The sequence below is a fragment of the Copadichromis virginalis genome, linkage group LG7 (assembly GCF_057382275.1).
Source record: "Copadichromis virginalis isolate Kocher_CV1m ecotype Utaka linkage group LG7, C_Virginalis_male_GT1.1, whole genome shotgun sequence".
NCBI lineage: Eukaryota > Metazoa > Chordata > Actinopteri > Cichliformes > Cichlidae > Copadichromis > Copadichromis virginalis.
The window spans coordinates 7,946,416-7,973,455 of NC_140624.1; the positions used below are offsets into that span (position 1 = coordinate 7,946,416).

General features: G+C 42.6%; 3 protein-coding genes and 1 non-coding gene across 8 annotated transcripts; 1 reads left to right on the forward strand and 3 right to left on the reverse strand.

Moving 5' to 3' along the window:
* LOC146704358 (Golgi apparatus membrane protein TVP23 homolog A-like) lies at positions 1 to 4,187 on the reverse strand. Of its 2 annotated transcripts, none has more exons than XM_085461460.1 (6): positions 4,124 to 4,187; positions 751 to 895; positions 572 to 661; positions 353 to 478; positions 141 to 269; positions 1 to 39 (listed from the first exon to the last, which is right to left on the reverse strand). In XM_085461460.1, exons 1-6 carry the CDS (start codon positions 4,165 to 4,167, stop codon positions 13 to 15), a joined length of 561 nt encoding a protein of 186 aa, XP_085317586.1. In that variant the 5' UTR covers positions 4,168 to 4,187; the 3' UTR covers positions 1 to 12. The 2 variants fall into 2 exon arrangements, with proteins under 2 accessions (XP_085317586.1, XP_085317585.1); XM_085461459.1 differs by lacking the exon at positions 4,124 to 4,187 and adding an exon at positions 2,396 to 2,992.
* trnar-ucg (transfer RNA arginine (anticodon UCG)) lies at positions 2,836 to 2,908 on the reverse strand. The gene has a single exon. It is a non-coding gene; the product is annotated as a tRNA-Arg (tRNA).
* Positions 3,083 to 16,564, forward strand: polg (polymerase (DNA directed), gamma). Of its 2 annotated transcripts, none has more exons than XM_085461457.1 (23): positions 3,083 to 3,165; positions 3,735 to 4,332; positions 4,517 to 4,712; positions 4,838 to 5,005; positions 5,109 to 5,255; positions 5,369 to 5,448; positions 5,559 to 5,741; positions 5,827 to 5,969; positions 10,744 to 10,867; positions 10,962 to 11,183; positions 11,314 to 11,431; positions 11,674 to 11,757; positions 11,861 to 11,974; positions 12,063 to 12,223; positions 12,298 to 12,351; positions 12,438 to 12,555; positions 12,651 to 12,786; positions 12,883 to 13,129; positions 14,070 to 14,192; positions 14,323 to 14,491; positions 14,666 to 14,874; positions 14,957 to 15,117; positions 15,672 to 16,564. In XM_085461457.1, the coding sequence occupies exons 2-23, from the start codon at positions 3,761 to 3,763 to the stop codon at positions 15,734 to 15,736; spliced, it is 3,594 nt and encodes a 1,197-aa protein (XP_085317583.1). In that variant the 5' UTR covers positions 3,083 to 3,165; positions 3,735 to 3,760; the 3' UTR covers positions 15,737 to 16,564. The 2 variants fall into 2 exon arrangements, with proteins under 2 accessions (XP_085317583.1, XP_085317584.1); XM_085461458.1 differs by lacking the exon at positions 3,083 to 3,165 and adding an exon at positions 3,297 to 3,379.
* fanci (FA complementation group I) lies at positions 15,771 to 26,720 on the reverse strand. 3 transcript variants are annotated; one of them, XM_085461456.1, is made up of 37 exons: positions 26,379 to 26,720; positions 26,207 to 26,279; positions 25,920 to 26,050; positions 25,493 to 25,646; positions 25,345 to 25,402; positions 25,037 to 25,078; positions 24,773 to 24,896; positions 24,602 to 24,687; positions 24,341 to 24,473; positions 24,156 to 24,233; positions 23,902 to 24,038; positions 22,876 to 23,056; positions 22,694 to 22,781; positions 22,419 to 22,549; positions 22,267 to 22,337; positions 22,062 to 22,176; positions 21,819 to 21,941; positions 21,384 to 21,452; positions 21,201 to 21,302; positions 20,930 to 21,118; positions 20,666 to 20,787; positions 20,200 to 20,361; positions 19,805 to 19,984; positions 19,536 to 19,702; positions 19,376 to 19,446; positions 19,166 to 19,282; positions 19,037 to 19,088; positions 18,808 to 18,935; positions 17,492 to 17,557; positions 17,304 to 17,400; positions 17,006 to 17,190; positions 16,862 to 16,918; positions 16,724 to 16,783; positions 16,561 to 16,635; positions 16,344 to 16,439; positions 16,153 to 16,254; positions 15,771 to 15,914 (listed from the first exon to the last, which is right to left on the reverse strand). In XM_085461456.1, exons 1-37 carry the CDS (start codon positions 26,469 to 26,471, stop codon positions 15,852 to 15,854), a joined length of 3,978 nt encoding a protein of 1,325 aa, XP_085317582.1. In that variant the 5' UTR covers positions 26,472 to 26,720; the 3' UTR covers positions 15,771 to 15,851. The 3 variants fall into 3 exon arrangements, with proteins under 3 accessions (XP_085317582.1, XP_085317581.1, XP_085317579.1); XM_085461455.1 differs by lacking the exon at positions 15,771 to 15,914 and having other exon boundaries at positions 15,991 to 16,254; positions 24,341 to 24,470; XM_085461453.1 differs by lacking the exon at positions 15,771 to 15,914 and having other exon boundaries at positions 15,991 to 16,254.
* Between the last annotated feature and the right edge of the window lie 320 nt (positions 26,721 to 27,040).

The window sequence follows — 27,040 nt, forward strand, 5'->3', positions numbered from 1 at the left end:
GGGGGGGGGGCATTATAATATTCCAAAGATGATATCTGGCTGAAAGACAGAAAAAAAATAGATGCACTTCATAAAATTAATGTGAAATGGCATGTTAACAGAACAACAGCAGATGCTACATGATGCAGCCAGTCACTCACACGCTGGGGGAGCTGCTGTCCCGTGAAAGAGCGGTTGTCTGGAGGATGGCCATCCTGCCCGCCTGCCTTGCAGCGTAGGTAGCCATAAAGGTTAGCAGCTTGGAGGGAAATGCTAGCTACCACCACAGACTGAGGAAGGCAGACAGATGAGTCTGAGAGAGACAATATGCAATCTAGCACATATGCAGAAAAGCAAGCAAAGGGAGTCTCACCAGCCATTTAATCTTCAGAGAGAAGAGGGAGGTGAAGAAGAAGAAAGTCCAGATGAGAGGACAGATGATAAGGCCCAGCCAGAATATCCTTTCCTCTGCTTCAGTTCCAGTGTTACTATTCCGGGACTTATACACACAGATAAGAAAGCAAACACTATAGGGTTAACACATCAAAATCGCTAATTTTTATTGCTCAAAATGCACAAAACACCCTCTTACTTTTTTGGCCTCAAATACCCAGAGGCTCTTTCCATCCTCGTCAATCTGATTCCACCAGCGCAGCCCCACCAGCAGACGGCCGGTCACATTCTGAAAACAAGCGTGAGCAATTAAATCCTGCAAAGTTAAAGAAAGCCACAGAAAAGTAACTAGATCACACAAACTGTTTGATGTCTTACCTTCACAGACCAAAAGTCAAACGAGAGCAGAGCTATGATCAGGAGAAAACAGGAAGCAAAGCTCTTGCTGATCCACTCACACAGCAGATAGACAACGATGGCAACCACTCGGAAGAACAAATGGAAAAAGGAGGCCATGGGGTGTCTAAAATTGTAGGGATTGGAAACGAGAAGCCTGATGTGTCAGCAGATAGCTTTCAAACAGATACAGGTGAGCATGTATGGAAACATAAAATGATAGTGTGCATGCAAAATGAGTTAACCTGCAGGATAGGTTTTATTCTGTGAATAGAAGGTCTGTAAACATTATCCCACCTCCAGTTTCAATTTAGTATTTATTTGCTTTGACCTTTGTGATCTCCAGTTAATGTTTCCAGTAGTTTTTCTGACACCACTTGTTTGTGTAGATTTAGCCTTTTCAACCTTCACAAAAAACTTCCACTACTAGTGATTTCTATGACTTCAGAGCTGTTTTCCTTAAATCAAGCAAAGAGATTCAGATCCATAACTGAGGTATCCACTGATGATCCCTCAGGATGAAATGGATGTATGCTTTGGAAGCATCATTTTAGGTACTTAGACAGCTCATGAATCCAGTTACATGATCACCTTTATCGGGTGGGAAGGTGTTCCTCTGGTCATTTAGGCCTTCTTCTACCACTTACTGCTGATCTAAAATTTTAGACTGTTCCACGTTAGTTTTATGGCATCGTAAAAAGCGCACTCCGCATGCTTATCCACATTTTTCTGCCATATTCATGTCCACTTGTAATGTGCTCAATGAGCTGAGTGTTGAAGAGTCCAGGCATGAGTTCTGTTATAGTCTGAACTGATACTTTTATGCCTGGTACTCTAACAGCTAGTGATTTATATTTAAACTAAAGCTCTATCAGCTACACAGCCCCCAAAGTACAACTGCATACAGAAAATATCTGTTTTCGTTACATGCTGGACGGGATTAAAAACAGGTGTTGACTATGTTTCTACCCTCTGAAATCCTGAAATTAGAGTTTGCCAAATGAGAAGACCAGGGGCACCTCCAGAATTGCTTCATGGGGTGGCCATAATAAAAATATTGGGGTGGCACACCAAAAAAGAATTTCCAGTTTTACTACGCTGTTTTCAAATAGGTTACCTGAAAATTATGGCAAAAAAAAAGAGACAATAGAAGAAGAAAATAATTAGTTAGCCTAGTTAATCTCCTGATTTTAGAGTTGATACAAGTGAAAATGGGTACTGATGAAAACCATATTATTTTAAAATCCATAATAGTCTATTTCAATTGATTGATTGATTGATTGATTGGCTGGAAGTCCTAACCATCGCTTTAATGATTCTCAACAGAGCTGAGGAGAAGCTACTCAACATTCACTCTCCCAGAATGGAGTTAACTTTAAGAGTAAACCTGTTCAGGAAAGACAAATAAGTATTAGATCATGTAAGAGTGTCAACTGTTTCCTGTCTCTATGTTGGCCCTGAGATGTACCAGTGATCTTTCCATCTGTCCAGGGATTTGCACCAGCTTTTTTTTTTTTTTTTTTTTGCTCAACAAGTTTTCAAAAAAACAAAAAACCTAATAATGCAAAGCTGAAAAGACACTATGGAAGATAAAACAGCTGTTGTGTTGATATTTCCTGCAGTGCACCTTATGACTGCGCTTCTCCGCGCCCTCTCCTGCTCGTCAGCTGCAAAGTCCAGCTCGACATCCTCAGTTGCATCCGCCATCGTCTGCTAAAAACTGTTTAAATCACCCGAGGGTTTGTAATACAATCTCGACAAGGACAATAATCAAAAAAGATCTCCACTGGCACCGTGATCTGAGATATGTACAAATCAAAATCTACCAAGCAAATACCAGTTTTGCATGGCTGTATTTGAACACTGAAACGAGCCAGGTGTTGCAGTGAAATAAGACCGACAGCGACACTGGCTACTTTTTTAAATCCACATCAGGAAACTGGGCTTAAAATATCTTTGATTCTTCACATACCTTACATATTTTGTGTTTTTCCGATACATTTTGACAACTACGCTACACTTCAATTAAAATAGCAATTCCGAATGAACAAAACAAACAAAAATATACGACCGCGGCAGGACTCGAACCTGCAATCTTCTGATCCGAAGTCAGACGCCTTATCCATTAGGCCACGCGGCCCATATTGCGATCTCATTATCAGTATTTTGCATTTTTAACATTTTCTTCATAGTCCCTGTGGTATTCGTGTAGAGCACTTTTTAAAATGAATATTCTAGCGATATCCATGCTACGTAATCGAATCGCTGTCCGCTGTGTTCATTCAATCAGTTCTTTCTGACATACCACTGCTAGAAAAATAAGTCATCCAGCCCGCACGGTGGCGCTAACGATTTGTTTGGCTTTAGGCATACAACCCCACGAGAAGGAATGCTAAGGTAGCTATAATTCATTCTGTAATGATTTCAAAAATATGTTTTCGGATACATAACACGATAAAACAGATCAGCTGGGTTGCTTTTGTAATAAAACATAGTTAGATTAAAAACTGCCTTTTGCTAAATTACTGAAACGTTAGCGTAGCGTCATGTGTTCGCCAAGTAAACATGCGTTGAAGGGTCGGTAGTGCAACAGCTACAATAATATGAAAAGGTGAGGCAACCAGCATTCTACGTTTATCATTCGGTGGGTAAAATGATAGAATTAGCTACGTAGTTCACGTTTCATCTGTGTCTAGCAGCATTATTGCAAAAGTTTAGTTAATTTATACACATTTTAGTAACACCTGAGTGAAATATCAAAGTGCAAGCAAGTGATAATAGAGGCTCACAAAACCACAGAGAAGGCTGTAAGACACTCAGCAGTAGGAAAGTACACATTTAATCGTGTATAGAGGCTCTGTGGTGCCTAGATAAAGCTGCATTACGTCTCAGTTTGCCTCCGTCACGCTGTCTTATCACGATTGATCAGTGTCATGTCAATTAAGTTTTGAATCAATGTCTTCCAGCTCGAGTGAGAAGTCCACATGAGGTGATGCTGCATGTGTTACGCTGTCCTCTGAAGAGGACTCGTATCTCTTTACAATGGATGAGTCTACGTGGCTTCTGCTCCACCAAGCCTCACATACTTCAGGGCGAGGACTCCACACAAACCCGCCTGAACCCCCTTAACATCCAGATGCTGTCAAAAGGTCTTCACGAACAGATCTTTCGAGGGCTGGAGCCAGAATACAGAGAGGAGGCTGTACAGCGCAGCATAAGGCACTTACAGAAACACCAGCTGTGGGGAAAGGACACCTCACTGTTGCCCGATGTCGACCTGAAACTCCCCAAAATGTATGGCAATGACATTGACGAGCACTTCTGTCACTTGGCCCAGACACAGAGCCTTCCCTACCTTGAGGCTGCCACCAAGCTGAAACTGGCAGATCTACCACCCATGCCTCAGGAATGGAGCTGGGAGGTCGGCTGGACACGCTATGGGCCCACTGGGGAGAGTCAGAAAGTAGATTTTCCAGATGAGTCAGCTCTCGTGTTTGATGTGGAGGTGTGCACAACAGAGGGACAGTGTCCCACTCTGGCTGTTGCTGTTTCTCCAACCAACTGGTAAGAAATGAGCAAAAATGGGACAGGGTTGTATAGAACAATCCATTCATTTGCTTTATTCTTATGTTGTTGTAGTTGTTTCATACTTAAAACATTGTGTCTTCCATTCAACAATTGCTAACAATAAAAAGTTTTAAAGATAACTGGTACGTGCCTCAGTGATCTCTGTGTCCTATTTTTCTAGGTACTCATGGTGCAGTAAGCGTCTGATTGAAGAGCGATACTCCTGGTCAAACCACCTGACCCTTGCTGATCTCATTCCGCTAGAGACACCTTTCAACTCTGCTCGCCCTCCAGGGGGTAAATGGAAGGAGAGACTGATTGTGGGCCACAATGTCAGCTTTGACCGGGCTCACATTAAGGAGCAGTACCTATTAAAGGTTTACATCCTATTCCTCACATGTCGTTTTTACTCCTCACTTTATAAAATCCTTTGGTCACTTCTTTTTGTATGAATCACTATAATGCCCAGTAGCTTTTGTATGTTTGTATTCGCTTCCATAAGGGTTCAAAGGTGCGCTTCATGGACACCATGAGCCTTCACATGGCCATTTCAGGGCTAACCGGCTTCCAGCGCACACTGTGGATGGCCAGTAAGTTGGGTAAAAAGAGGGGTCTTCAGGAGGTCAAGGAACACATTAAGAAAGCTGGGAAGAAACACGAGGGCCCAATGGTTTGTCCTTTTCTACTACAGTTCACCTACGTAATATTTTGAGGCTATCATTTGGTATTTGGAAGGCTCTTGGCATAAGTGTGACATGATGTTGTGTGCACAGATCGGCTCCTGGGACTGGGTGAATATTAGCAGCATTAACAACCTGGCTGATGTCCATGCTCTGTATGTGGGAGGGCCGCCACTGCAGAAAGAAGCCAGAGAGACCTTTGTGAAGGGGAGCATGACGGATGTCAGAAACAATTTCCAGGTCAGATATGTGGCAAAATGTGTGTCTGATTAATGTGAACCATTTGTTAGATCTTGCATTTGGCCTGAATGGACACTTAGGCAAAATAAATGTGATTTTGCTGACACCTACAGGAGTTAATGCAATACTGCGCCCTTGACGTTAAGGCCACACATGAGGTCTTCACAGAGCAGCTGCCCCTCTTCATGGAGAGGTCAGCAAATCCCAACCCAAAGCTATTTTATAGTCATCTTTATCTTCTGTGTACAAATGTACACAACACAGCATTGTATAATTGTGTTGTCTCTGCTGTGTTTTTATAAGGTGCCCTCATCCAGTGACGCTTGCAGGGATGCTGGAGATGGGTGTGAGCTACCTTCCTGTCAATCAAAACTGGGGGCGATACCTGGAAGATTCTCAAGATGTTTATGAAGAGCTTCAGAGAGAGATGAAGAAGTCTCTAATGATTCTAGCGGATGATGCATGTCAGCTTCTGGAGAATGACAGGTGAGACCAGCACTGATTTATGTCAAGCTTTGAAGGTTCTTTTAAAAGCATTTACACTGCATAAGGTTTGTGTGTTTATACTAAGATACAAAGAAGACCCCTGGCTTTGGGATCTTGATTGGGACGTGCAGGAGTTCAAGCAGAAGAAAGTTGCAGCCAGCAAGAAGAAAGGCTCCAAAAAAGCAGATGACAAACAAATCGCCACTCCTCTTCCAGACTGGGAGGAAGGTCTGAGCTCAGACACTAATTCAGAATATTTGTGTAATTGGTATGATATATCTACTAGGGGTGCAACGATACACAAAATTCACGGTTCGGTTCGGTTCGATACTTTGGTGTCACGGTTCGATATTTTTTCGATACAAAAAAAATGTTCATGCCTTTTTAATTTGTCATTTATTAAAATTATAAATATATATTTTAACTCAAAAGTACAGTTTTTAAATTTAATGTTGCTGAAACAAAAGTAATTAAAAAAATAAATATATCTCAGGGCTCTCAAAATTTCAAAATCCCTGGTAGCCTTTCGGGCAGGGACTCTTCAGTTTTTGGTAGCCCAAAATAAATGTAAGTAGCCCGAATAAAAAAGAGAGCAATTTTTTGATTGATGTTTTGTTTCCTTTACAATATTATACTTTAATGTATAATATTGTAAAGGAAACAAAACATCAATCAAAAAATTGTTGAAAAACAAATTACAACATGTATAAAAATTACAATCATCAACTCAAATACTTGGTTCTAATTGAACAGAAATTTCTATGAACTTGTAAGAACTGTGTAGGACATGAATCAGTCTGTGTCAGATCCTGAATTTGAAATTTCCGCTGAAGTCACGGGTAAGAAACAAGTGGAACCAAGATCTAGGCCATTTGCTTTTTGAAGTTTGCAAAGACTGCTAAATTTTGCCAGTGGTAGTTCACTCTTTGCAACATAGTACGCTGTTCTAAACAGATTTTTCAGGTTTGTTTTTAGTATGTTATTTGCAATTGGTGTTTGTTCTGGGAAAGATATTGCAGACTGAGCAATAATGCATTTCTTGCATTTCTCATGGCTTCTAATGGGGGCCTTTCTTAAAATGACTGGTCCCAGTAACAAAGGCGCTTGTCGACTCAGAAATCGAGAGAAAACCAACAACACACCCGGCAGAACATTATGTTATTTACACGGGTGCACATAAGTGGTCCGCATGTGCGCATTCGCTGTCAAAATAAAAGACGTGCACCAGATAAGAAGTTGCAAGACGCGTTTGCGTCCATATAAAAAGCACTGTTTTTGTCCGCTAGAGTGGGATTTTCACGGCACATTCTGCACCACATCTCTGTGCGTTCATCATTTGTTTGAAGCCAGCTCACCTCCTGCAACCACTTTTCCGAGAATACGCGCTTCTTTTGTGGTTCGGACTCCTTCTGACATTTCTTTGGAGGTAGAGAACACCAAAGTAATTGCTTAAAGGAGCTTCTTCGACATCTTTAAGAGTTTTAAACAAATGTCTGTCCTCCTCCAGAAAATCTTATGTATGCAAACACGCGTTGCAACTTCATATCTTGTGCGCGTTTTTGGGGGTTTTTTTGACAGCGAATGCGCACCTGCGGACCACTTATGTGCAGCCCCGGTTATATAGCTCGTCATATTGCAGCCACAGAAATTCTTTTGTCCATGAAACCATAAAGCTGCACTTTCTTTTTGCCTTATAGTCTGATTTGTCATAACTTTTCCGTTTTGTGGTAAGCTTTTCTTTGGCTGTCACTTCTTCACCCTGACCTCTCTTATTTGGCTCAGCAGAACTAAAATATATATCCTGCTGCTTTTACACACACACGCATAACGGTCAGCGATTCTCTGCACGATCAACCTCTCATATGTTTAAGCTTGCTGCGGGAGATTTCACTTGTCATGTTTGCATAGTAAGCTAACGATTAATAAGACGATGTCAGAGGAATTGGTGCGCAAATTATCATCACTCACCAATCAGTGCTGTCGCTCTCTATACACAGTTCGCGCGATTGCAAAGTGAAAGCAAAAAACAAGCGCAAATTCAAATGCGATTTCAATATGTCACATATTGACAGTGGCTCACCGATGCCAATGACATAATTACCCAGCTACATTTCCGAAAGAATGCAAAAGCATTGACATATATTTCTCCCTCCTACAATAGCCCGATGGGCAGGGCAGAGATAGATTTTGGTAGCCCGACTGAAAAAAATCGCTAGCCCCGGGACATCGGGCTAGCGATTTTGCAAGCCCTGTATCTGATTGAGGAATCACTCATCTTTGGAAAAGAGAGTTTATTACAGAGAAATGGCTCTTTCCAAAATAAAAGCTATACTATACGCTTCTTCTGGGCTATATTCTCGGCAGCATATTGTAGCGGGTCAGGGCTGTTCGGGGTTCTGTTTGTACAGTTATGTTTTGTTTATGTTGCCATAGTGACGGGTGACGCGCTCTCGCTGCGACGGTGTGTCCTTCCGGGGTCAGAGGGCGCCCTGTGTGTTGTTGTTGTTGCTGTGCGGTTGCTGCGCTGAGCAGTTAGCTAGCGGCAGTGTTCTTCTGCAGATGTCAATAAACGGCTGTGCTCCCTGGCTAGCTCACGGGAAGCAAGACCAAACGACACATCCGTCTCCTCGTTGTCTGAGCTCGCCACATTGGTGTCAGAAGTGGGATGATGGTGGCACCCCATGTTCTGACCCGAGTGACTTTTCCCCCGCCGGTCGTGACCGGCCGGTGCGCCAAAAGAAGGCACCTGGACATTTGTAAAGTGAAAGCAAAAAACAAGCGCAAATTCAAACGCGATTTCAATATGTCACATATTGACAGTGGCTCACCGATGCCAATGACATAATTACCCAGCTACATTTCCGAAAGAATGCAAAAGCATTGACATATATTTTTCCTTCCTACAATAGCCCGACGGGCAGGGCAGAGATAGATTTTGGTAGTACGACTGGAAAAATCGCTAGCCCCGGGACGTCGGGCTAGCGATTTTGCAAGCCCTGTGTTACAGGCATGGCCCTTTAAGGATGAAGCCTGATGGGAAATGTATTCGGGATGTGTGTAGCGGGACTGTCTGGTGTGTGTGTGAAGAGAGAGAGCGGAGCAGGGGAAAAGTAACGGTTAGCTACAGAAGAGACGAAAAGAAAATAAATAAAAGGAATATAATAACTCCCTCGACAGCCAGAGTTGTGTCGGCGATGCTCGCTGTGAGTAAACTGTTTCAGCCCACTGTACGCGGTGTTCGTGCCTTAGAGAAGAAATAAAGTTCGGTGAAGCAGTTTCCTACGCCTCCTTCGATCTTTTTGCTAGCGGAGTTGACCTGTATAGTAAGCTGTTGCCGGCTACGAGTCAGTTACGGAACCTTCAAGTAACTGCCAGAGGTTTCCTTATTACGGTTCGGGGCAGCGGATCTGGCGCGGTAACACCTGTATCTGATTGAGGAATCACTCATCTTTGGAAAAGAGAGTTTATTACAGAGAAATGTCTCTTTCCAAAATAAAAGCTATACTATACGCTTCTTCTGGGCTATATTCTCAGCAGCATATTGTAGCGGGTCAGGGCTGTTCAGGGTTCTGTTTGTACAGTTATGTTTTGTTTATGTTGCCATAGTGACGGGTGACGCGCTCTCGCTGCGACGGTGTGTCCTTCTGGGGTCAGAGGGCGCCCTGTGTGTTGTTGTTGTTGTTGTTGTTGTGCGGTTGCCGCGCTGAGCAGTTAGCTAGCGGCAGTGTTCTTCTGCAGATGTCAATAAACGGCTGTGCTCCCTGGCTAGCTCACGGGAAGCAAGACCAAACGACACATCCGTCTCCTCGTTGTCTGAGCTCGCCACATTGGTGTCAGAAGTGGGATGATGGTGGCACCCCATGTTCTGACCCGAGTGACTTTTCCCCCGCCGGTCGTGACCGGCCGGTGCGCCAAAAGAAGGCACCTGGACATTTGCAGGACTTTGTGTGGGGCAATGGGGTCGTCGGGGACGACTGACCCCTTAGGTGGGGGCTGTGTAGCGGGTCAGGGCTGTTCGGGGTTCTGTTTGTACAGTTATGTTTTGTTTATGTTGCCATAGTGACGGGTGACGCCTTTTCGCTGCGACGGTGTGTCCTTCCGGGGTCAGAGGGCGCCCTGTGTGTTGTTGTTGTTGTTGTTGCTGTGCGGTTGCTGCGCTGAGCAGTTAGCTAGCGGCAGTGTTCTTCTGCAGATGTCAATAAACGGCTGTGCTCCCTGGCTAGCTCACGGGAAGCAAGACCAAACGATACCTCCGTCTCCTCCTTGTCTGAGCTCGCCACAATATTAAACATATCAGGTCCCCATAAGGAGAATCATGTGCTAACGGCGGTCTAAATGACTCGGGTAAAGTTTGTAGCATGCATGCTTGTTGTTTTTTGTGCTTCCACTTGTCTTTGCACTAGGATGATGTCGGCGTAAATGTGCAGTCATATTCGTTGTGTTCCCACTAGTGCTGTCAGCGTTAATCTCGTTGAAATGACGTTAACGCCACAACACGGCAAATCTCCGTTAACGAGCTACCCCTGCATGGGGCTAGACGGCCAACACGTTAATGAGCTAACTGCGCTAACACACTAGTTCCCACCCATGTAATTGAGCATTGCGTGGCACATCCAACATACTGTTTTACTTTAGTCCATGACGCGCTTACCTTCAGGGTCATACTTCACATGAAAACCAAAATAATTCCAAACGCTTGCCCTGCGCTCTTCCTTCTGACGATGCTGTCTGTGTTGAACGCTCAGTGGATCTGCACTCGACAGTGCAGCCTAGGCGGAGTAGTCGAACACAGATTCACTGAGCGCTCAACACAGACAGCATCATCAGAAGGAAAGTTGATAAAATAAATTACAAATTTTGTATTGTTCATATATATGCATACCGAACCGAAAGCACTGTATCGAACGGTTCAATATCGATACGAGTATCGTTGCACCCCTAATATCTACAGTGCACACAGACTATTAATAAAGTAACAGATAATTCAGTTGTGTTATATTAGACCCAGGTCCACCATCTGAAGAAGAGATGGAAGGCCCTCGCCCCAGCCGGCTAGCTGTTGAGAACCTAAAAGAAACAGTGAATCGACTTCCAAAGAGAAGGCAGCATCTACCTGCACATCCAGGGTAAGATCGCTATCACACACACCACGGAGCCATTTCCAGTTCTGTTTCCCACTGATGGTGTAAGTCAGTTCTTTTTCCTCATTTTCTTCTTTAGGTGGTATCGTAAGCTGTGTGAGAAGATGTCTGACGACAGCTGGTCACCTGGAGCCAGTCTGATCAGCCTGCAAATGCGACTGACACCTAAACTGATGGGTTTGACTTGGGATGGTTTCCCCTTGCATTACACAGAGAAACACGGGTGGGGGTATCTGGTACCTGGACGCAGGGATAACCTTGATTCCCAGGAGGAAAACGCCGGGCCCGTGTGTCCCCACAGGTGAATCACATACTGCTCTCAAAGTAAAAACATGGCAGGGTGCTTTCACATCATGACCTGATCTTAGCAGGACGATCATTGATGGCTGGAGATTTTTAACAGTGTATTAAAGTTTTGTTGTTTTTCACAGAGCTATTGAAAGTGTGTACAAAGAGTACTGTGAGCAGCATAGCAAGGAGCGACCGGACTATCTGGACTCAATCCCTTCAGATGACCTCATGTTAACAGACAGCACGGTGTGGACAAAGGTACATAATATACCATCATGTTTGGAGAATTTTGCATAGAATATTGCAACATGCTTCAAACAGATACCACATGCACTACAGACTGTTGGAATTTGCAAAAATCTTTCATCAAATTTAGACCTTTTCTTCAGTATCAACAGTAATACATGTGATTGCGGTTGGAGTTGATTCATCGGGGCTACGTGCTCTGAACGGATAACACATCTACCTTAATAATGTTTTTTTCTTATTGTCATGTATAGGTGGAGGAATTAAGTTCCCTGGAAAGCCAGATGGAGGAAAACGCCCTCAGAATGAGAAAAAGTGCAGAGAAGAACAAAAACAGGGTGAGTGCACAGGCTTGTAAGTTTAAATTACACCTATCGTGTCAGGTTTAGTGTTTCACTATGATTTGTTTATAACATACTTTGTATTCTTTACCAACAATAGTCTACAGATCCACATTATATGAAAGAGGGGAGTCATTGCCATTATCACCATGGAAACGGCCCCTACAATGATGTCGATATACCAGGTTGCTGGTTTTTCAAATTACCTCATAAGGTGAATTTATATTATTAATATATATCATAGGCACAGTGTTGTTCCACCAAGCTATTTTTACCTTGTGACCAATTATTTGTGTTTAAAGGATGGCAATCACAACAATGTCGGCAGTCCGTTCTCCAAGGACTTCCTGTCCAAGATGGAGGATGGCACTCTGAGAGCAGGAAGAGGTGGCACCAATGCAACACGAGCTCTGGAAATCAACAAAATGATGTCTTTCTGGAGGAATGCCCATAAACGTATAAGGTACTCCCATCAGAGTTAATCAAAGTAATTCAATAACAAATAAACTTTAGTAATGCTAAAAGGTCTTCTCGTAGTTCTCAGATGGTGCTGTGGCTCAGAAAAGTAGAGCTTCCCCGTTCTGTCAGCAGGTTTGTCTAATATTTTTAAAAAAAAGAAAAGATTGATTGATTAGAGATAAAGTAATGAGGGTAATGAATGTAACATTTCCCCAAAGACACAAAGATTTTGATGAGGAGGGCCAGTATGGTGCCATATTACCTCAGGTCGTTACTGCTGGAACGGTAACACGTAGAGCTGTGGAGCCGACGTGGTTGACTGCCAGTAATGCACGGGTAAGAAGCAGAGCCGACACGCTAATCTGGATAAGTCTGAAAATACTGACCAGACACTAGAGCAATTCTGTATGGGCTTTATTCTGTGTCAACAGCGGGATCGGGTAGGCAGTGAGCTAAAGGCCATGGTGCAGGTACCACCTGGATATCACCTGATAGGAGCAGATGTAGATTCACAAGAGTTGTGGATTGCCGCAGTGCTTGGAGAGGCTCACTTTGCAGGCATGCACGGTATGACAGGTTTGGTTCTAAAGAAATCTACAGAAGGAGACTTTGTTATGTGTCTTCCTTTAATGATAATGCTGCATATGTCTCTCTGTGGTTTAGGTTGTACAGCATTTGGCTGGATGACCCTCCAGGGAAAAAAGAGTGAAGGCACTGACCTGCACAGCCGTACCGCTGATACTGTGGGCATCAGCCGAGAGCACGCAAAGGTGTTTAACTATGGACGCATATATGGCGCAGGGCAGCCCTTTGCTGAGAGGTTGCTCATGCAGTTCAACCACCGCCTCAGTCAGACAGAAGCTGCCAGTAAGGCCAGACAGATGTATGCCCTAACAAAAGGTATACGCAGGTAAGTTCAACGTAGGGGTGGGTTTTGATCATCAGTTTTCCGATTAAACTCGATTCTAGCTTGAATAACGCGATAACGATTCATTAAAATCCTGAATTGATTCTTAAATATAAATTTATTTTGTCCGAAACGCCAGAATCTCAGGTTAAACCTCACAAAATTTTGACAACCACCAAACAGCTAAAAATGCAAATGAGAGCAGGTACACGGATTCAGCATGAAGACCTAAACACAAAGTGCGGAACCGCCGACGGATAAGAATCAGTGAGAGTTTGGCTTTCTCACCCGACTGCACGTACACGCCGTCATGCCGACAGCTCACAGATTCTGATGCGTCGGTGGGTCCGTGCATTGTGTTTACGTGGGGTTTTTTTGCGGTAGATTCTGGAGCTGTAGGCTTTGTCTCTCTCCAACCAAATTTGACTGAACCAGCAGCAAAAGAAGATCCAAACTACGCTTCACATTTCGCTTCACATAAACATCGTCATGTATTCCCTCTTACTTTTGCTGTTTTGCTTCCGCCACGGTAAAATGACACTTCGTGCACAGCTCTCTCTCTCTCAGTGCACTTCAAGAACAGTTTCTTATCTAAAAATCTGTTTTCTGCATTATTCGCTTGCTTATTACGCACAAGTCTACCGTTATGTACAGCGCTGTCGGCCGCTGTTTTTTGTTTTTTTTAATTTAAATTTGACTTCCGACAAGAAAGCCTCATTTCTGCTGTTCAATATTGAAGACATTTAAACTTTTTAAAATTTTGCAAAGTTGCAAAACACTTAACTGTGTCTCTAATTAAACCTGCGTAACTTTGCTCTGCTTCACTTCAGCAGCATCAGGTAATGTTTATATGTTGATTAATGGTTTTCTTCTGTTTTTGTTCTACTGCACAATGTTTAAGGTGGTAATCTGCTATAAAAAGACAGGTGTTTGTATTTGTCAGATATCATTTGTCAGAGGACGGCGAGTGGCTGGTGAATGAACTGGGTATAGATGTGGAGCGGGAGGAAGATGGAAGCGTCTCCCTCCAAGAATTGCGGAGGATCACTAGAGTGGCTTCACAATCGTGAGAACGCAAAATACAAACATTCACAAGTGCCTGGCTTGCAATAACCCATTTACTGTCCCTGAATATCCTCCTCTCAGGTGCTCTCCTCTTTAATTTTGCTTTTTTTGTGCTCCTGACACCATCTCAGTTCTCGACGGAAAAGATGGGATATTGTTGGGAAGCGTCTGTGGGCTGGAGGTACTGAGTCGGACATGTTCAATAAGCTGGAGAGTATAGCCCATTCAAAGAACCCGGCCACTCCTGTTCTAGGCTGCAGGATCAGCAGAGCACTGGAGCCCAATGCGGTTAAAGATGAGGTGATTGACTAAAGCTGGCAACAGGAGTATAATATATATATATATGATTTAATCTGAGTATTTAAAGGGATATGCATGTTTTGCCAATACAACAAACGACCAATGCATTACTCAAGAGGTCAGTCAGAGTGCTCTAAATGGCAAAATAAACTCTTCATTAATGTCTCCTTTCAGTTTATCACCAGCAGAGTGAACTGGGTGGTTCAGAGCTCTGCAGTGGACTACCTCCATCTGATGTTGGTGGTCATGAAGTGGCTCATTGAGGAGTATAACATTGATGGCCGCTTCTGCATCAGCATCCATGATGAGGTGCGGTACCTGGTCCGCAGTGAAGACTGTTACCGAGCAGCTCTGGCACTTCAAATCACAAACCTCCTTACAAGGTGTGCTCTTAGCTGACCGTATATTCTCACTGACAAACTGTGTGCTCTATAATGGATGGTTACTGTGTTTCTCTTCCTGCAGGAGTATGTTTGCTCATGCTTTAGGCATGCAGGACCTTCCCCAGTCTGTAGCCTTCTTCAGTGCAGTTGACATTGATCAGTGTTTGAGGAAGGAGGTCAACATGGACTGTGTGACTCCCTCTAACCCCACAGGTGTGGAACGAAAGTATGGTCTACCGCCTGGTGAGTTCTGCACACCATCACCAGCCTTCTTCCAACATTAAGAGTAGTATATTTATTATACAAATGTTTCTTATACAAAGTGCACAGGAAAGACAGGACAGCTTGTCTCATTACAAAATCTAAATGTAACAAATTCAGACGCAAGAACATGCAATTTAGCTCTAGCACTTAAAGCTACAAAAATGCTCGTGTACAGACCAATTTGTTTTAAAACAACACCTTACAAAAGTTGGACTAAACATCTCTTTAAAATACAATAATGTATATGGAAAGTAATTAAATCCACCTCTTAGCATGACCACACAGTATTCAGTTAGTCTTCAAGAATTTTAAGAAAATCAACAGCACAGCTTGTTTATCACGAGAATTCCTGAAAGGAAGTAAATCAAATAAGTTTCAAATTTCTAAATAAGCCAAATTAGAAATGACTATTTTAATGTAATCAAGACAAAGACAGATATAAACTGTGGTTGGAAATGCAAGAAGGCTTTTTGATAAAGTGAACTTGAGGAACACAATCAGAATACTAAATAATGTGTGCAAACTTTCCACAGGTGAGGCCTTGGACATCTACCAAATCATCGACATCACTAAAGGCTCTCTAAACAAAGGGAGATAGCTCTTTGTGGACCAGACAGCTTTTATTCCAAACATACAACTGCCAGGACTCCATTCACCCGCTGCTGCAGTCTGGACGTGTGTGCGTGTGTGTAGCAGTGGTGCCCAGTATGACCTCACTGTTTCCTCTTCTTCTGTTTGGGTTCTTGTGTCTCGGTGGTGTCCTGTGACTCTGTGGTCTGAGAGCAATGGAAGAACAAAGACAAACAAACAAAGAGATCGTGTTGAAGGGAAAAATGATCTACTTTTAGCTCAGAGCATTCAAAGCATCAAGCTACATGCACATTTCAACCGTGGGAACAGTGTGGATATGGAGTCAGTTTTATGGACTCGTATAATAAAGTAAAAGTGGAGAGAAGAGGCTGTTGTGTATGTTGAACAGTATTGAAGCTCCTGTGGAGCTGAGCTAGCGCTTACCACCTGACTGTCATCCTGTTCCTGCAGGGCTGCATCCAGAGTAGCGGCATTGATGCGGAAATCTCTCGAAGTGCTCAGCTTCATATACTGCATCAAGTTTACCTGGAAAAACATGCAGCTAGATTTTACAGTGTCCAGAGGCCTGCAGAGTTTTTAAAAAATGTATATATTTTTTCAATATTTACACAAACCTTTGATTTCTTTGAGAGTGTGATGAGATACTTCTCATACTGCTCAATGCTGAAGATCAGGTTGGGGATAGCTTTAGTCTCACGCAAAAGTTTTGCCTTCCAAGAGGAAAAACATAACAGACTTGTTTATATTTCTTTGTATGCATATATTTCATTATTCTAAAAACAAAATTTGTATTGTTCAGTCCTCATTCATTAAATTTACAAGAGGCCTTACAGAAGCACCGGTGTTCACGTCATTCCTTCTCTTTTTCTTTTTGTCATCTGCACCTCCACCACTGATGTCTCCACTCTAAGAGGAATAAAAAGCATCTTGTGTCATTTCTGTAACAACAAAACATTAATGCAACGGAGCTGGACAAACTGAACCATGCTAATACCTGAGCATATGTGATAAAAGAATAGCACTGTGGTGTTAGGTGGGAGCCAGATAGTTTGACCTGCAAATATGAAAGAGTTAGTATGACGTTAGATCTATACAGGAAAATTTGAGCTAGGTGACAGTAGCTTGGACTCACCAGCTTCTCAAAGCGAGCTGGCAGCGACCCGTGCTGGCTGGCACACACCTGGATATACTAAAGTAAAATGAAGATAATGTAATGTTACACTCTGCAAGTTGCCCTGACATTTTCACTCAGAACATCAAGTTGACAAATACACACATATTTGACCAGCGTGGTGAGGATGGTATACGTGCGGGTCAGTTCTCTTAACAGTGTAACGGTGCAGGTGCCCAGCAGCAAGGCCGTCTGGACCAGCTCACTTAGCGCTGTTAAGAGAGTCCCAAGCTGCAGCGTCACTGCTTTCTCAACTGGGTCCTGCCGACCTGCAGTCTGTGTGGCTTCACCTACACATTTATGAAACACAGCATCACTTGCATTTTAGCCCCACTTGCTGACAAATGCATCTCTTCCTCCTCAGCATTAATCAAAGTGAGCATCAGTGTGAAAGGCTTCTTACCACAGCCCAATTTGTCAGAAGCTGTCTGACTTTTCTTCCTGGCAATAAGCCAGTCCACTTCATCAAGCACTCTGTCAACCTGAGACAGGACCAGCAGCTGGGACAAGACATTAACATGAAGAAGGTGGTGAGCAGGATAAGCAAAGGCATAACTCTCACAGCCAGTCAGTCAGAAAACCAACACTTACTGCTGCTGTTGAAGCAGTTTTCATGTTGACAATGGCAAAATTGGACTGCTTTTCCACCTCCACATCCTGAGACAGGAAAACAAAAGAAATCAGTTCACAAATGCACTTTAATGTGGGTGTATGAAGGTTACAGTCATCAGTGTACTGTGGGAAAGAAACTTGGATTTAAAATAGTCTTGTTTAACTTGTTTGATCATTAAATTCTTTCATATGAACTTGAGTGACATTTCATTCTTAATCCATAATGTCTGAAATGATGTTGGCCCAGCTTTGCAGCTATAACAGCTTCACCTCATCTGAGAAGGCTTTCAGAAGGTTTGGGAGTATGTTTATAAGAATTTTGAGCATTCTTCCAGAAGTGGATTTGTGAGGTCAGACACTGATGTTGAACAAGAAGGCCTGCTCGCCATCTCTGCTCCAATTCATTCAAAAGATGTTCTCTTGGGTTTAGGTCAGGACTCTGAAGGCCAGTCAGATTCTCACCAAACTGGCTCATCCATGCCTTTATGGACAGGTATGGAGTCATGCTGGAACAGAAAGGGGCCAGCCCCAAACTTTTCCCAAAAAGTTCGGAGGATGAAACTGTCTAAAATGTCTTGGCATGCACCATACCACCGCCAAACCCAGACTTGTCTGATGGATTGCCAGACGGAGAAGCCTGATTTGTCACTCCAGTGAACACGTCACCACTGCTCTAGATTCCAGTGGTGACGTGCTTTACACCACTACATATGATGCTTTGCATTGCACTTGGTGATGTAAGGCTTGGATGCAGCTGTTTGGTCACTGAAACCCATTCCATGAAGCTCTCTACAAATCTTCCAGAGCTTATCTGAAGTTTGGAGGTCCGTAGTGATCAATGTTGAGAAAGTTGCCGACCTCTGCGCACTATGTGCCTCATTATCCGCTGACGCTGCTCTATGATTTTACGTGGCCAACTACTTCCCAATCCCAGTCATTTTTTGATAAAACACCAGTAACAGTTCACAATTGAATATATGCTGGCAAGGAGATTTCACAGCTGGACTTGTTGCACGGGTGGCTCCTGAGAGCAACCCTTTCTCTCACAAATGTTTGTAGAAGCAGTCTGCATGTCTAGGTGCTGGATTTCATACAGCTGTGGGCGTGGAAGTGATTGGAACACCTGAATTCAATGATCTGGATGAGTGAATGAATACTTTTGGCAATATAGTCTGTCGATCAACTCTAGCTGTGTGTGCAGTTTTATATAATTAAATGAGTTGCAGTAATAACAGTATCAGTATAGTTTAATGCCAAATTGTGCTCTGAACACTGCAAAGAAAAATTGTTCGTACCTGATCAATATCTCCCAGTACGCTGTGGATGTCTTGGCAGAGCTCCAGCAGTAGGCCTACAGGACTCTTATAAAGAACATGAAGGTTGAAGAGGAGAGAGAGCAGCCCCTTACAGAAGGCAGAATCCTCTAAAGGGAGAGAAAACCCCCACACACATACACACACATCAGGAAATGGCACCTAATATGCACCTAATATAGACACAGAGGTTAAGTAAACTATAACTTACCAAAACTGGTCTCTTTGCAGATTTTCACAGTCCACGTGATCATCTGAACAAACTGTTAATTAGATAATAGTGAATTAGAACAGGAGTATGTTAATTTGTTCGGTGGAGTGCATTTAAAAATAAATTTACCTGCTGGGAGGAGGGCTTTAGCTGGCGCGAGAGTACGCTTAGGATGCTGATCAGAAGCTGAGCCTCTTTGCTGTTAAAGTCTTCCTCACCGCCACTTAACTGTGTGAACAGCGCCCTCTGTTGACGGGCAAAGAAAACTGGATTTTAGCAAACATGTCATACTTAATAAACACAGTTTTCTTGTATTATTTAGTGTTAAATCAGAAGCACCTGAAACTGTCGGATGTAAAAGTAGTTCATCTCTACAACATCGCCTTCGTCATCTTGCTCTGTGCCATTTTCTGCATCATTTCAAAGAAACACATAATGATTAATTCCTGTATATTTTTTGTTGCTACAAAATGTACTGCTTTTTCACTGCTTGTCCAACCCATGGTAGAGAGCAGCTGGGCCATCTTGTTTGGGTAGCGTTGTTGGCAGGTTGTGAAGATCCTGAGCAAACCCTCCAGACACAGCTGAGACAAACTGGAGCGCTTCTCCTTCTTTCCCCCCTCCTCAACCACGCTGGGGATGTTCGTGTAACGCCACATCAGGACACTATAAAGAGACATAGACAGAGATCGTTTATTCTCATTTTTGGTCCTATAAGTATTATAATAAACAAATCGTGTGCTGTCATTTAGCCCAAGAGATTTCTACCTGGTCATGTCACAGAGGAAGCGGAAAGTCTTGTCTGCGTTCTGTCCATCTGGGCCGTCTGTGTGTCCCGTTTCATCCAGCTGCTGGATCTTCTGCACAACCACGCTCAGTATATAACGCACAAACTCTCCATTTGAACGAAGTACTGAGAGAGCCTCCTCTCTGCTCTGAGTGTTATCCCTGCAAAAGAAGATTTGATCTGATTTACCATTTCTAATTCTTATCCATGGAATTTGACTTTCCAAGTTTGCATAGTATTTCTAATTAGCATTTTAATGAATAGATTTAAACAATCAGAGTGCCTACAATTAGCTGCAAACTATAAATAACTGATTTTATTAAATTCCACAGATCTAGTAGTAGTCCATGTAAGCAACGCTAAAGAAACCATTTACCTGAAGAGCACAGTGATTGATGTTGATATGATGCCCATTGAGAATAAACTGCGGGGGGTCTTGTGTGAGGGCACCCGACCCTTTCCAGACTTCTCCTTCAGGATCTCAGACAGCTTGTGGTAACGGCTGAACAGCTCGATGATCTCCTCAAAGCACCTTTTACTGCAAGAAACGGGGGAAGATACAATGGTAAATTATAAAAAGAAATCCTCGCTGCATAATATGGCATATGTTTTGTATGATGCATAATTAAATTAGGATGATTAACTTTGTTAAACTTTTATTTTGGTAAAGATCCAAGTATTTTTGTGTTACTTCAATGAAATCAGCTATAGGGGGAGTGCTGGCTCTGTGTATCAGTCAGTAAACGTAGTGACCTGAACAGTTGCTGTGGGTTTATAAATTCAACTGTGTAACACAACAACACTTTCTCAAAATGCACAATTCAAAAACAGGTGCTTGTTACCTGTAGTTGGCTTTGATAAAGTTGTACTCCATGAGGACCTCATACACTCCCATCACCAGCACAGCATAGATATTATTCTTCACTCCAACACTGGATCCCATTGAAAACTCAGCCGACTTGTCCTGATCAGTATACACACATTATAAGACTTAGCAATATTGGAACAGACCAAGGTTCAGAGCCAACGTAAAAGCAAGGAAGAGCAGAATAATCTGAAATCTGCTAAGGACAAAGAAGCTGCTTGCTCTTGATCTCAAGACATACCAGTTCAAAGTCTTCTAGTTCGCACTTGATCATGCGTCTTGTCATACTCTCTAGAATAGCATGTAGGTCCGACCGGTATCCTTCCTCCTCTTCCTCATCACCATCACTGTCATCGCCATTGGGGTTGGCTGACTGGCGTGTGTTTTGCAGCCACATCAAGCAATGTACAGTACAGCTCAGCAGATGGGCCTGAAACATAACACTATTTATAGCTCGCATATCAGTCGAAATAAAACAACTTGCAAATATGGTACAGTGCACACAAGTGTACCAGAGGCTCCTGGAGGTAGACTTGGTCTCCGTGAGCAGTGATGCATGGTTCCAGTTTCACTGGGGGCAGGAGGTCTTGTTCAGGCTCGTAGTACCGCTTCAGCTAAGGACAAGCAAGCTTCTGATACATCATCAAGTCCATTATAACTAAGACAGCATGCAGTTAACTCATACATATACATACCTGTGACAAAAGGGTCTGCATGATGGAGCTTGCAAGTTGCGAGTTACGACGAAGAACATCAAAAAAACCCTTAAAAACCACAAGAATTTTCTTTTTCAGTATGAAAGTAACATTTTTACAGCTAAACCATATCTATACACATAAATAACGAAAGAGTAGAGGTTAACTCAGATTTGTTTTTCCCTTTAGGGATCACCACAGCAGATCATCTGTCTCCATCTTAGCATCCACCTCTTTCACACCGTCCCCCTTCATGTCCTCCTTCACTACATCTATGAACCTTCTCTGTAGTATTTCTCTTTTCTTATGCCTGCCAGCTTCATATTCAACACCCTTTGTAAAATGTATCCACTAACTATCCCAGGTTCACGTCTCTAGCCCTTTCTTCACACTGATAAACATAATAAGACATGACATTAAAAAAATGCTTCTGACCTCATAGAGCATGAGGCGCACATCAGCCTGCTGGCTGAGGCAGCGACGCAGACTGCTGAGGATCTCCAAGCAGAATGCTTCATTGGCAGCTGAGTTGTATCGCGAGTGAACATCCACTTGGATCTATGAATTGTAACAGAAAGACAAACCAAAAAATTAGACGGTTCCACACCTGCAGAGTGTTTCTAGCACACTTTCTAGAATCAAGTATGTAAAGTATACAGAGTTTTACTGCAACTGTACCTGACTGGAGGAGATTGCCTGGCTACACTGACTCGAGGCCAAGCTGCCCAACACTTTGAAGTTCTTCAGAAGCAACAAGAAGCCTGTAACTGCAGACTTCCGACCATCCAGTTGGCTAGTAGAGTCAAGTAAGGGGGTTGGTTAGTATAAGCCACCCTTCTTTAATTGCACTTTAAAGCTGTGTTAAGAATAAAGTAATACAAACCTGGAAAACATGGCCTTGCGAAGAACTAAAATTAAAGCATCTTTTAAGGACATGCTGACCTTGAGCAGGGGCTGAAGATTAAACAGAAACCAACGATTACACAATAGAAACCTCTAGAGCATTTATGTGTATCTGTTGGCCTGTTTAGGTACCTGGACAGCTTTGAGTAGACCTTGAACGGTGGCCAAAGGCAGGTATGACAAGTGGTCAAACGTCTCTGTCACCTTAGAGGATGACTCCAGAAGGATCATTGGGGCAGAGACCACAATATCAGAGAAAAGGTCTGAAGAAGAAAAAAAAACATTAAAACACAAGAATAAAAAAAACAAAAAAAAAACAAAAAAAAACTGTCAAAACATAGTCTATAAAGTCAAAAAATGCTGCTGTGCATCTATAACTTAACCCTGCTGTCTAGAGGTTGTGTTACCTAAGAAATGACTGACAGGTGAGGCTGTCTTTGTGACTAGTCGATTTAAGACCTGCTCCAATATCTCTCCCCTGATAGGCTCATGCATCTGTTAAAGACATAAAATACACAATATTTGCATGACATTGAAAATCCTTTATTTACAATACTTCATAGCATAAAATTTTAACAAAAAATGTTACCTTAAAGCCCTGGAGTAGCACCTGTCCTCCTAGCTTACACGCTTGTTGAGTTGGTGTTCGGGCTACAGCTAGAGAGCCTTCTGTGGTCTTGCCAAATGGTCCAGGTTTGGGTCCAAATGCATCCATCAGGAAGAAGCCCAGCTGCACTAGCCCTTGGGTAACATGATCCCATCCGAACACACTATACGGATGGAAACGTAGACCTCATGTGAGAGGTTAAAATACAAATACTGTTTGTGTTGTACCATGTCATTTATTTTTGTTGAGGGTGTAGCGCGGTGTGGTCTGCGGTGCCGCTGCAGGGGAGGCGGATAAACTTGAGGGGCATCCGCAATCACACCTCGTCGGCATAAAGAGTCTGTACTGGGTCCTGTCAGTTGTTGTTGTTGGTATGTGTTGGGCTGTGAGCTGCGGAGCTGCAGCTGACTGTGTGTGTGTGTGTGTGTGTACAGCAACCGCGAGAAAAGTGGTGAATAAAGTATGCTGAACAGCATGTACATGTCACCGTGTGCTTGCTACAGTGCCTTTATCCGGGGAGCCTGAACAGCCCGGCCCTCCTCCACTCCCATGCCGTCGGGGAATGCTGGTGGGGGTCGCGGCGGTGTCAGCCAGGACCAGATCCAAGATTCTCAATCACCTGCACCCCACGCTCGATCCGGTCCTGGAGTTCTTCCTGTTGGCGGCGTGACACTGCCGCCTGCTCTCGCTGTGTGGCTGTCAGCTCTGGTCCTGGGTCTGCCGTGGCCCCCCTCCTGGGTTTTGGCAGGCTGTGAGCTGCAGAGCTCACAGCTTGACACATACCAACAACAACTGACAGCACCCAGAACAAACTCTTTATGCTGGAGAGAGGTGATTGCAGATGCCGCTCAGGTGCGTCCCCCTCCCCTGCATCGGCACCACAGACCACGAGCTGCCACAGAGGGGCATTACCTTATTTTGAAAGAAATCATGGAGAAAGAAACACATCAAGTTTTTCTGTTGAAGGTATCAAATAGAATACATAAATCAACATTTTGCTCTTCTTACCTGTTCTGGACTGTATCCAGTATCATCTGAGCCACACTGCAGTGCCCGGGTAGGAGGTCCTGTAGTAACTTTGACCCCTGTTGTAGCTGCTCGTCCTTGAAGCTCTTGATGATGGCCCCTTTCAAAAGTTCAAATACCTTCCAAAAAAATCATCATCATCAAAAATGAAATGATTAACACAAATGAATAGGAAAGATAACATGAATTAAGACTCTACTGAGTACGGGAAGTAGTGTGTAGTGCAGATTTCTAACCTGCTCTTCATAACGCTGGATACGTGCCACTGAGAGCAACAGGGCAACACTGAAAGGACACAAGTCTGCATACGATGTCTGCCAAAATGAAAATCAATATCTATGACACAGACTATCCGTACAAATATAACAAACAATTCTCAAACTATTAAAACAACAAACAGATGAGCGATATTATACATAACCTTAAAGCCTTTAAGAAATTCCCTTGCAAGCTCATGGTCTAGTCTTATAGCAAAGACTATGTGGAGGATAGCAGTGCCCTCTACATGCCTTAGCTGGTCCTGTGGAATAGACTGAACCTCTAGATCCAGGCTGCTGAGAAGCGGATGTACAAGTTAAAAAAAACAAACAAACAAAAAAACAGACAGTCAGTAAATGGAAAGTTTACAGAAAGATGTATTGTGACTATAGTAAATCCCACTTGCAGTATATGAAACACTCACTCTCCATGTTTCTGCTCCTCTTCTTGGCGAGCGTCCTGCTCCTTAAAATAACCTACGATTCCGTCCAGGACTTGTTTCTTACAACCCTAACAGACAAAGAACAAGACCGGCATTTAGATGACTAACACAAACAGAAACATAATGTGTTGTTGAAGACACACTGTCACACACCTTTGCAGACAAAAGCAGCAGCTGGTAAACCAGCGGCGGGATCTCCTGCAGATCTAGTTTGTTGAACATCCTCAATACTTTCTCCACCACAAACTGCAACTCCTCTGATGACAAAGGCACATCCCTAAAATGAGGCAGACACAGTAAAACATTTTAAAAGGAACTAAAAAAATGTAAAATACACCAATATTGAAATAAATTCTATTATGATGGAAACAGAAATATGTTAAAGCATGCAATGAACTTAAAATAACAAAGTCCTACCTAAACATGGTTGTCAAGTGGATGACACACTGTGGATCCCATCTGCATGAAAAAGACCATGTAATGTAAATAAAAATATTTTTCAGTCATCTGCAAATCATTTCATCTCTACATCACAAACTGGTAATTGGACTAAAACAGAACATAAGACGTTGGCACTGAGGTACTTCATCATAATCCCTTTCATTACATGACCATGTAATTTCTAATAAATTAGGCATGAAGGCATCTAAATAATAAAATACTGCCAAAATACTACAATATATATTAGCATATCACTATATATATCAAATGCGACATGTCCTCACCTGCTCGAGCAGAGGCTGTTAATCAGCTGCTTCTTATACTCCTCACCACTGAGTTCCCCTAAAGTTATAATAAAAAATTGTGTTTTAGACCTTATAGATTGTGACATATGTGATATTAGGTTAGACAACAATGTTGATCACAAAGTACCTTTGCCATAAGACAAGGCTTCACATGCTGCAAGTGCAGTAAGAACTGTAGGAAACAGTTCCAGAGATTTCCCACTGCTCATTTTCCCCACTTTGATGGCATCAACAAAAAGAGACCCCAGTGTTGCAAGAGATGGCCCGGATAGTGTATGAGTCTGTGTATTAGATTAAAACAATCATTCTCATTCATATGAAAAAAAGAAAGTGTCACAATATATTTCTACTTATCTAATTCAAGTAGTTATAAATTATAGGATTGCAAGTCAGATCAGGACAAAAAAAACCTGTTACAAGCACAAAAATCAAGTAGACCCAAAAGCGTAGTTCCAAAACACACTTATTTGATTTAATCAACCAGTTACATGAAATCAACATATTTGGATATAGCGTACATCAAATCTATAATAACTTCTGTATAACATAAATACCTCCAGCATAAGCAACCCAATGATATCTGCTGCCACCTCAGTCTGAAGATCCCCAGACTCACACAGAGGGATGCAGTGCTGATACAGGAGAAGTCTACGATTTGCCCCAGCAGTGGAGCTGGGTGGAGAACCTAAACAACAAGCACAAACTATACATTTATTACATACCTTATCATCAAGCAGAAGTTATGCATATATGTTAAATGATTCTGACATGGTGTATGAGTGAATTATATTACCTTAGCTATCTTGCGATGTTTCACTTACAAGAATGAATGTGTACAAACCTTTAAATATGCCTTTTATTATGGTCCCAACCTTCTTGCCCTTCAGTGCACTATTGGTAATCGTGTTGGTGAGCTAAACATTGTGTGATAGATAGTAAGAGTATTTTATAGGTAAAACAGACATGACTTTGGAATTCCAAATGTGTCGCCCTTAGTTTGTAAAATAACTTACCTGGTCATCGGTCAGGGTTGAAAGGTATTTCTGTAGTTCGGGGATATTTTCTTCATCTGACAGTGAGACAATTTTATCCATTTCTGCTTTCATTGTCCACCCACAGATTGACACAAGTGGCTAGCAACTGTAGAATAAGCTAGAAATCTATCTCGTAAATCTCAGTAAGTTTATGAACGTTATTATTTTTATTTTACTTCTACTTATCGATTATCTAGTTGCATTTAATCCTGGGCATCCTGTTTAAATTAGTTGAAGGTAAATTACTCCGTAATATTATAACTTTATCGCTGTTGTGTTTCTAAAAAGTTTCAAGCGAACTTCCCGCCAGACGACACTTCCTGTTTTGCTTTGTGGTTGCCATGTTCAACTCAGACTCCCTCAATCACGTTATAATCCAGGTCACATTCCCCTGTACGGCAAAATGCGTATAATGTAAAAAAAAATAGTTTTCCAGTAACTTGGAATAATATGCTAGCATAACACAATTTCCATATAGTTTCATATCTGAACGGAAGGAGTAGTTTGATCAAACTTACATTTGGCGGAAAACAGTCATCACTTCAGCCGTGGCAACCACGTTTGCAACCACGAGGTTTATAAATGGGTTACTTGTCGGTAAATATTTGGACATACGCTTACTGTTTATGCATTCCAGTTAA

What these genes read in the sequence shown, in the direction of transcription:
- fanci (XM_085461453.1), bottom strand. Translation starts at nt 26,471, where the DNA reads ATGAAAGCAGAAATGGATAAAATTGTCTCACTGTCAGATGAAGAAAAT. An exon ending in TGCTACTCCAGGGCTTTAAG is followed by an intron (nt 22,782 to 22,875) that starts GTAACATTTTTT and finishes TGTCTTTAACAG; the next exon opens with ATGCATGAGCCTATCAGGGG. An exon ending in TTTATCAAAGCCAACTACAG is followed by an intron (nt 20,362 to 20,665) that starts GTAACAAGCACC and finishes CGTTTCTTGCAG; the next exon opens with TAAAAGGTGCTTTGAGGAGA.
- polg (XM_085461457.1), top strand. Translation starts at nt 3,761, where the DNA reads ATGCTGCATGTGTTACGCTGTCCTCTGAAGAGGACTCGTATCTCTTTA. An exon ending in TTTTCAAATTACCTCATAAG is followed by an intron (nt 11,975 to 12,062) that starts GTGAATTTATAT and finishes TTGTGTTTAAAG; the next exon opens with GATGGCAATCACAACAATGT. An exon ending in AAAGTATGGTCTACCGCCTG is followed by an intron (nt 15,118 to 15,671) that starts GTGAGTTCTGCA and finishes AACTTTCCACAG; the next exon opens with GTGAGGCCTTGGACATCTAC.
- LOC146704358 (XM_085461459.1), bottom strand. Translation starts at nt 2,475, where the DNA reads ATGGCGGATGCAACTGAGGATGTCGAGCTGGACTTTGCAGCTGACGAG. An exon ending in CGGAGAAGCGCAGTCATAAG is followed by an intron (nt 896 to 2,395) that starts GTGCACTGCAGG and finishes CTACAATTTTAG; the next exon opens with ACACCCCATGGCCTCCTTTT. An exon ending in TTGACTTTTGGTCTGTGAAG is followed by an intron (nt 662 to 750) that starts GTAAGACATCAA and finishes GCTTGTTTTCAG; the next exon opens with AATGTGACCGGCCGTCTGCT.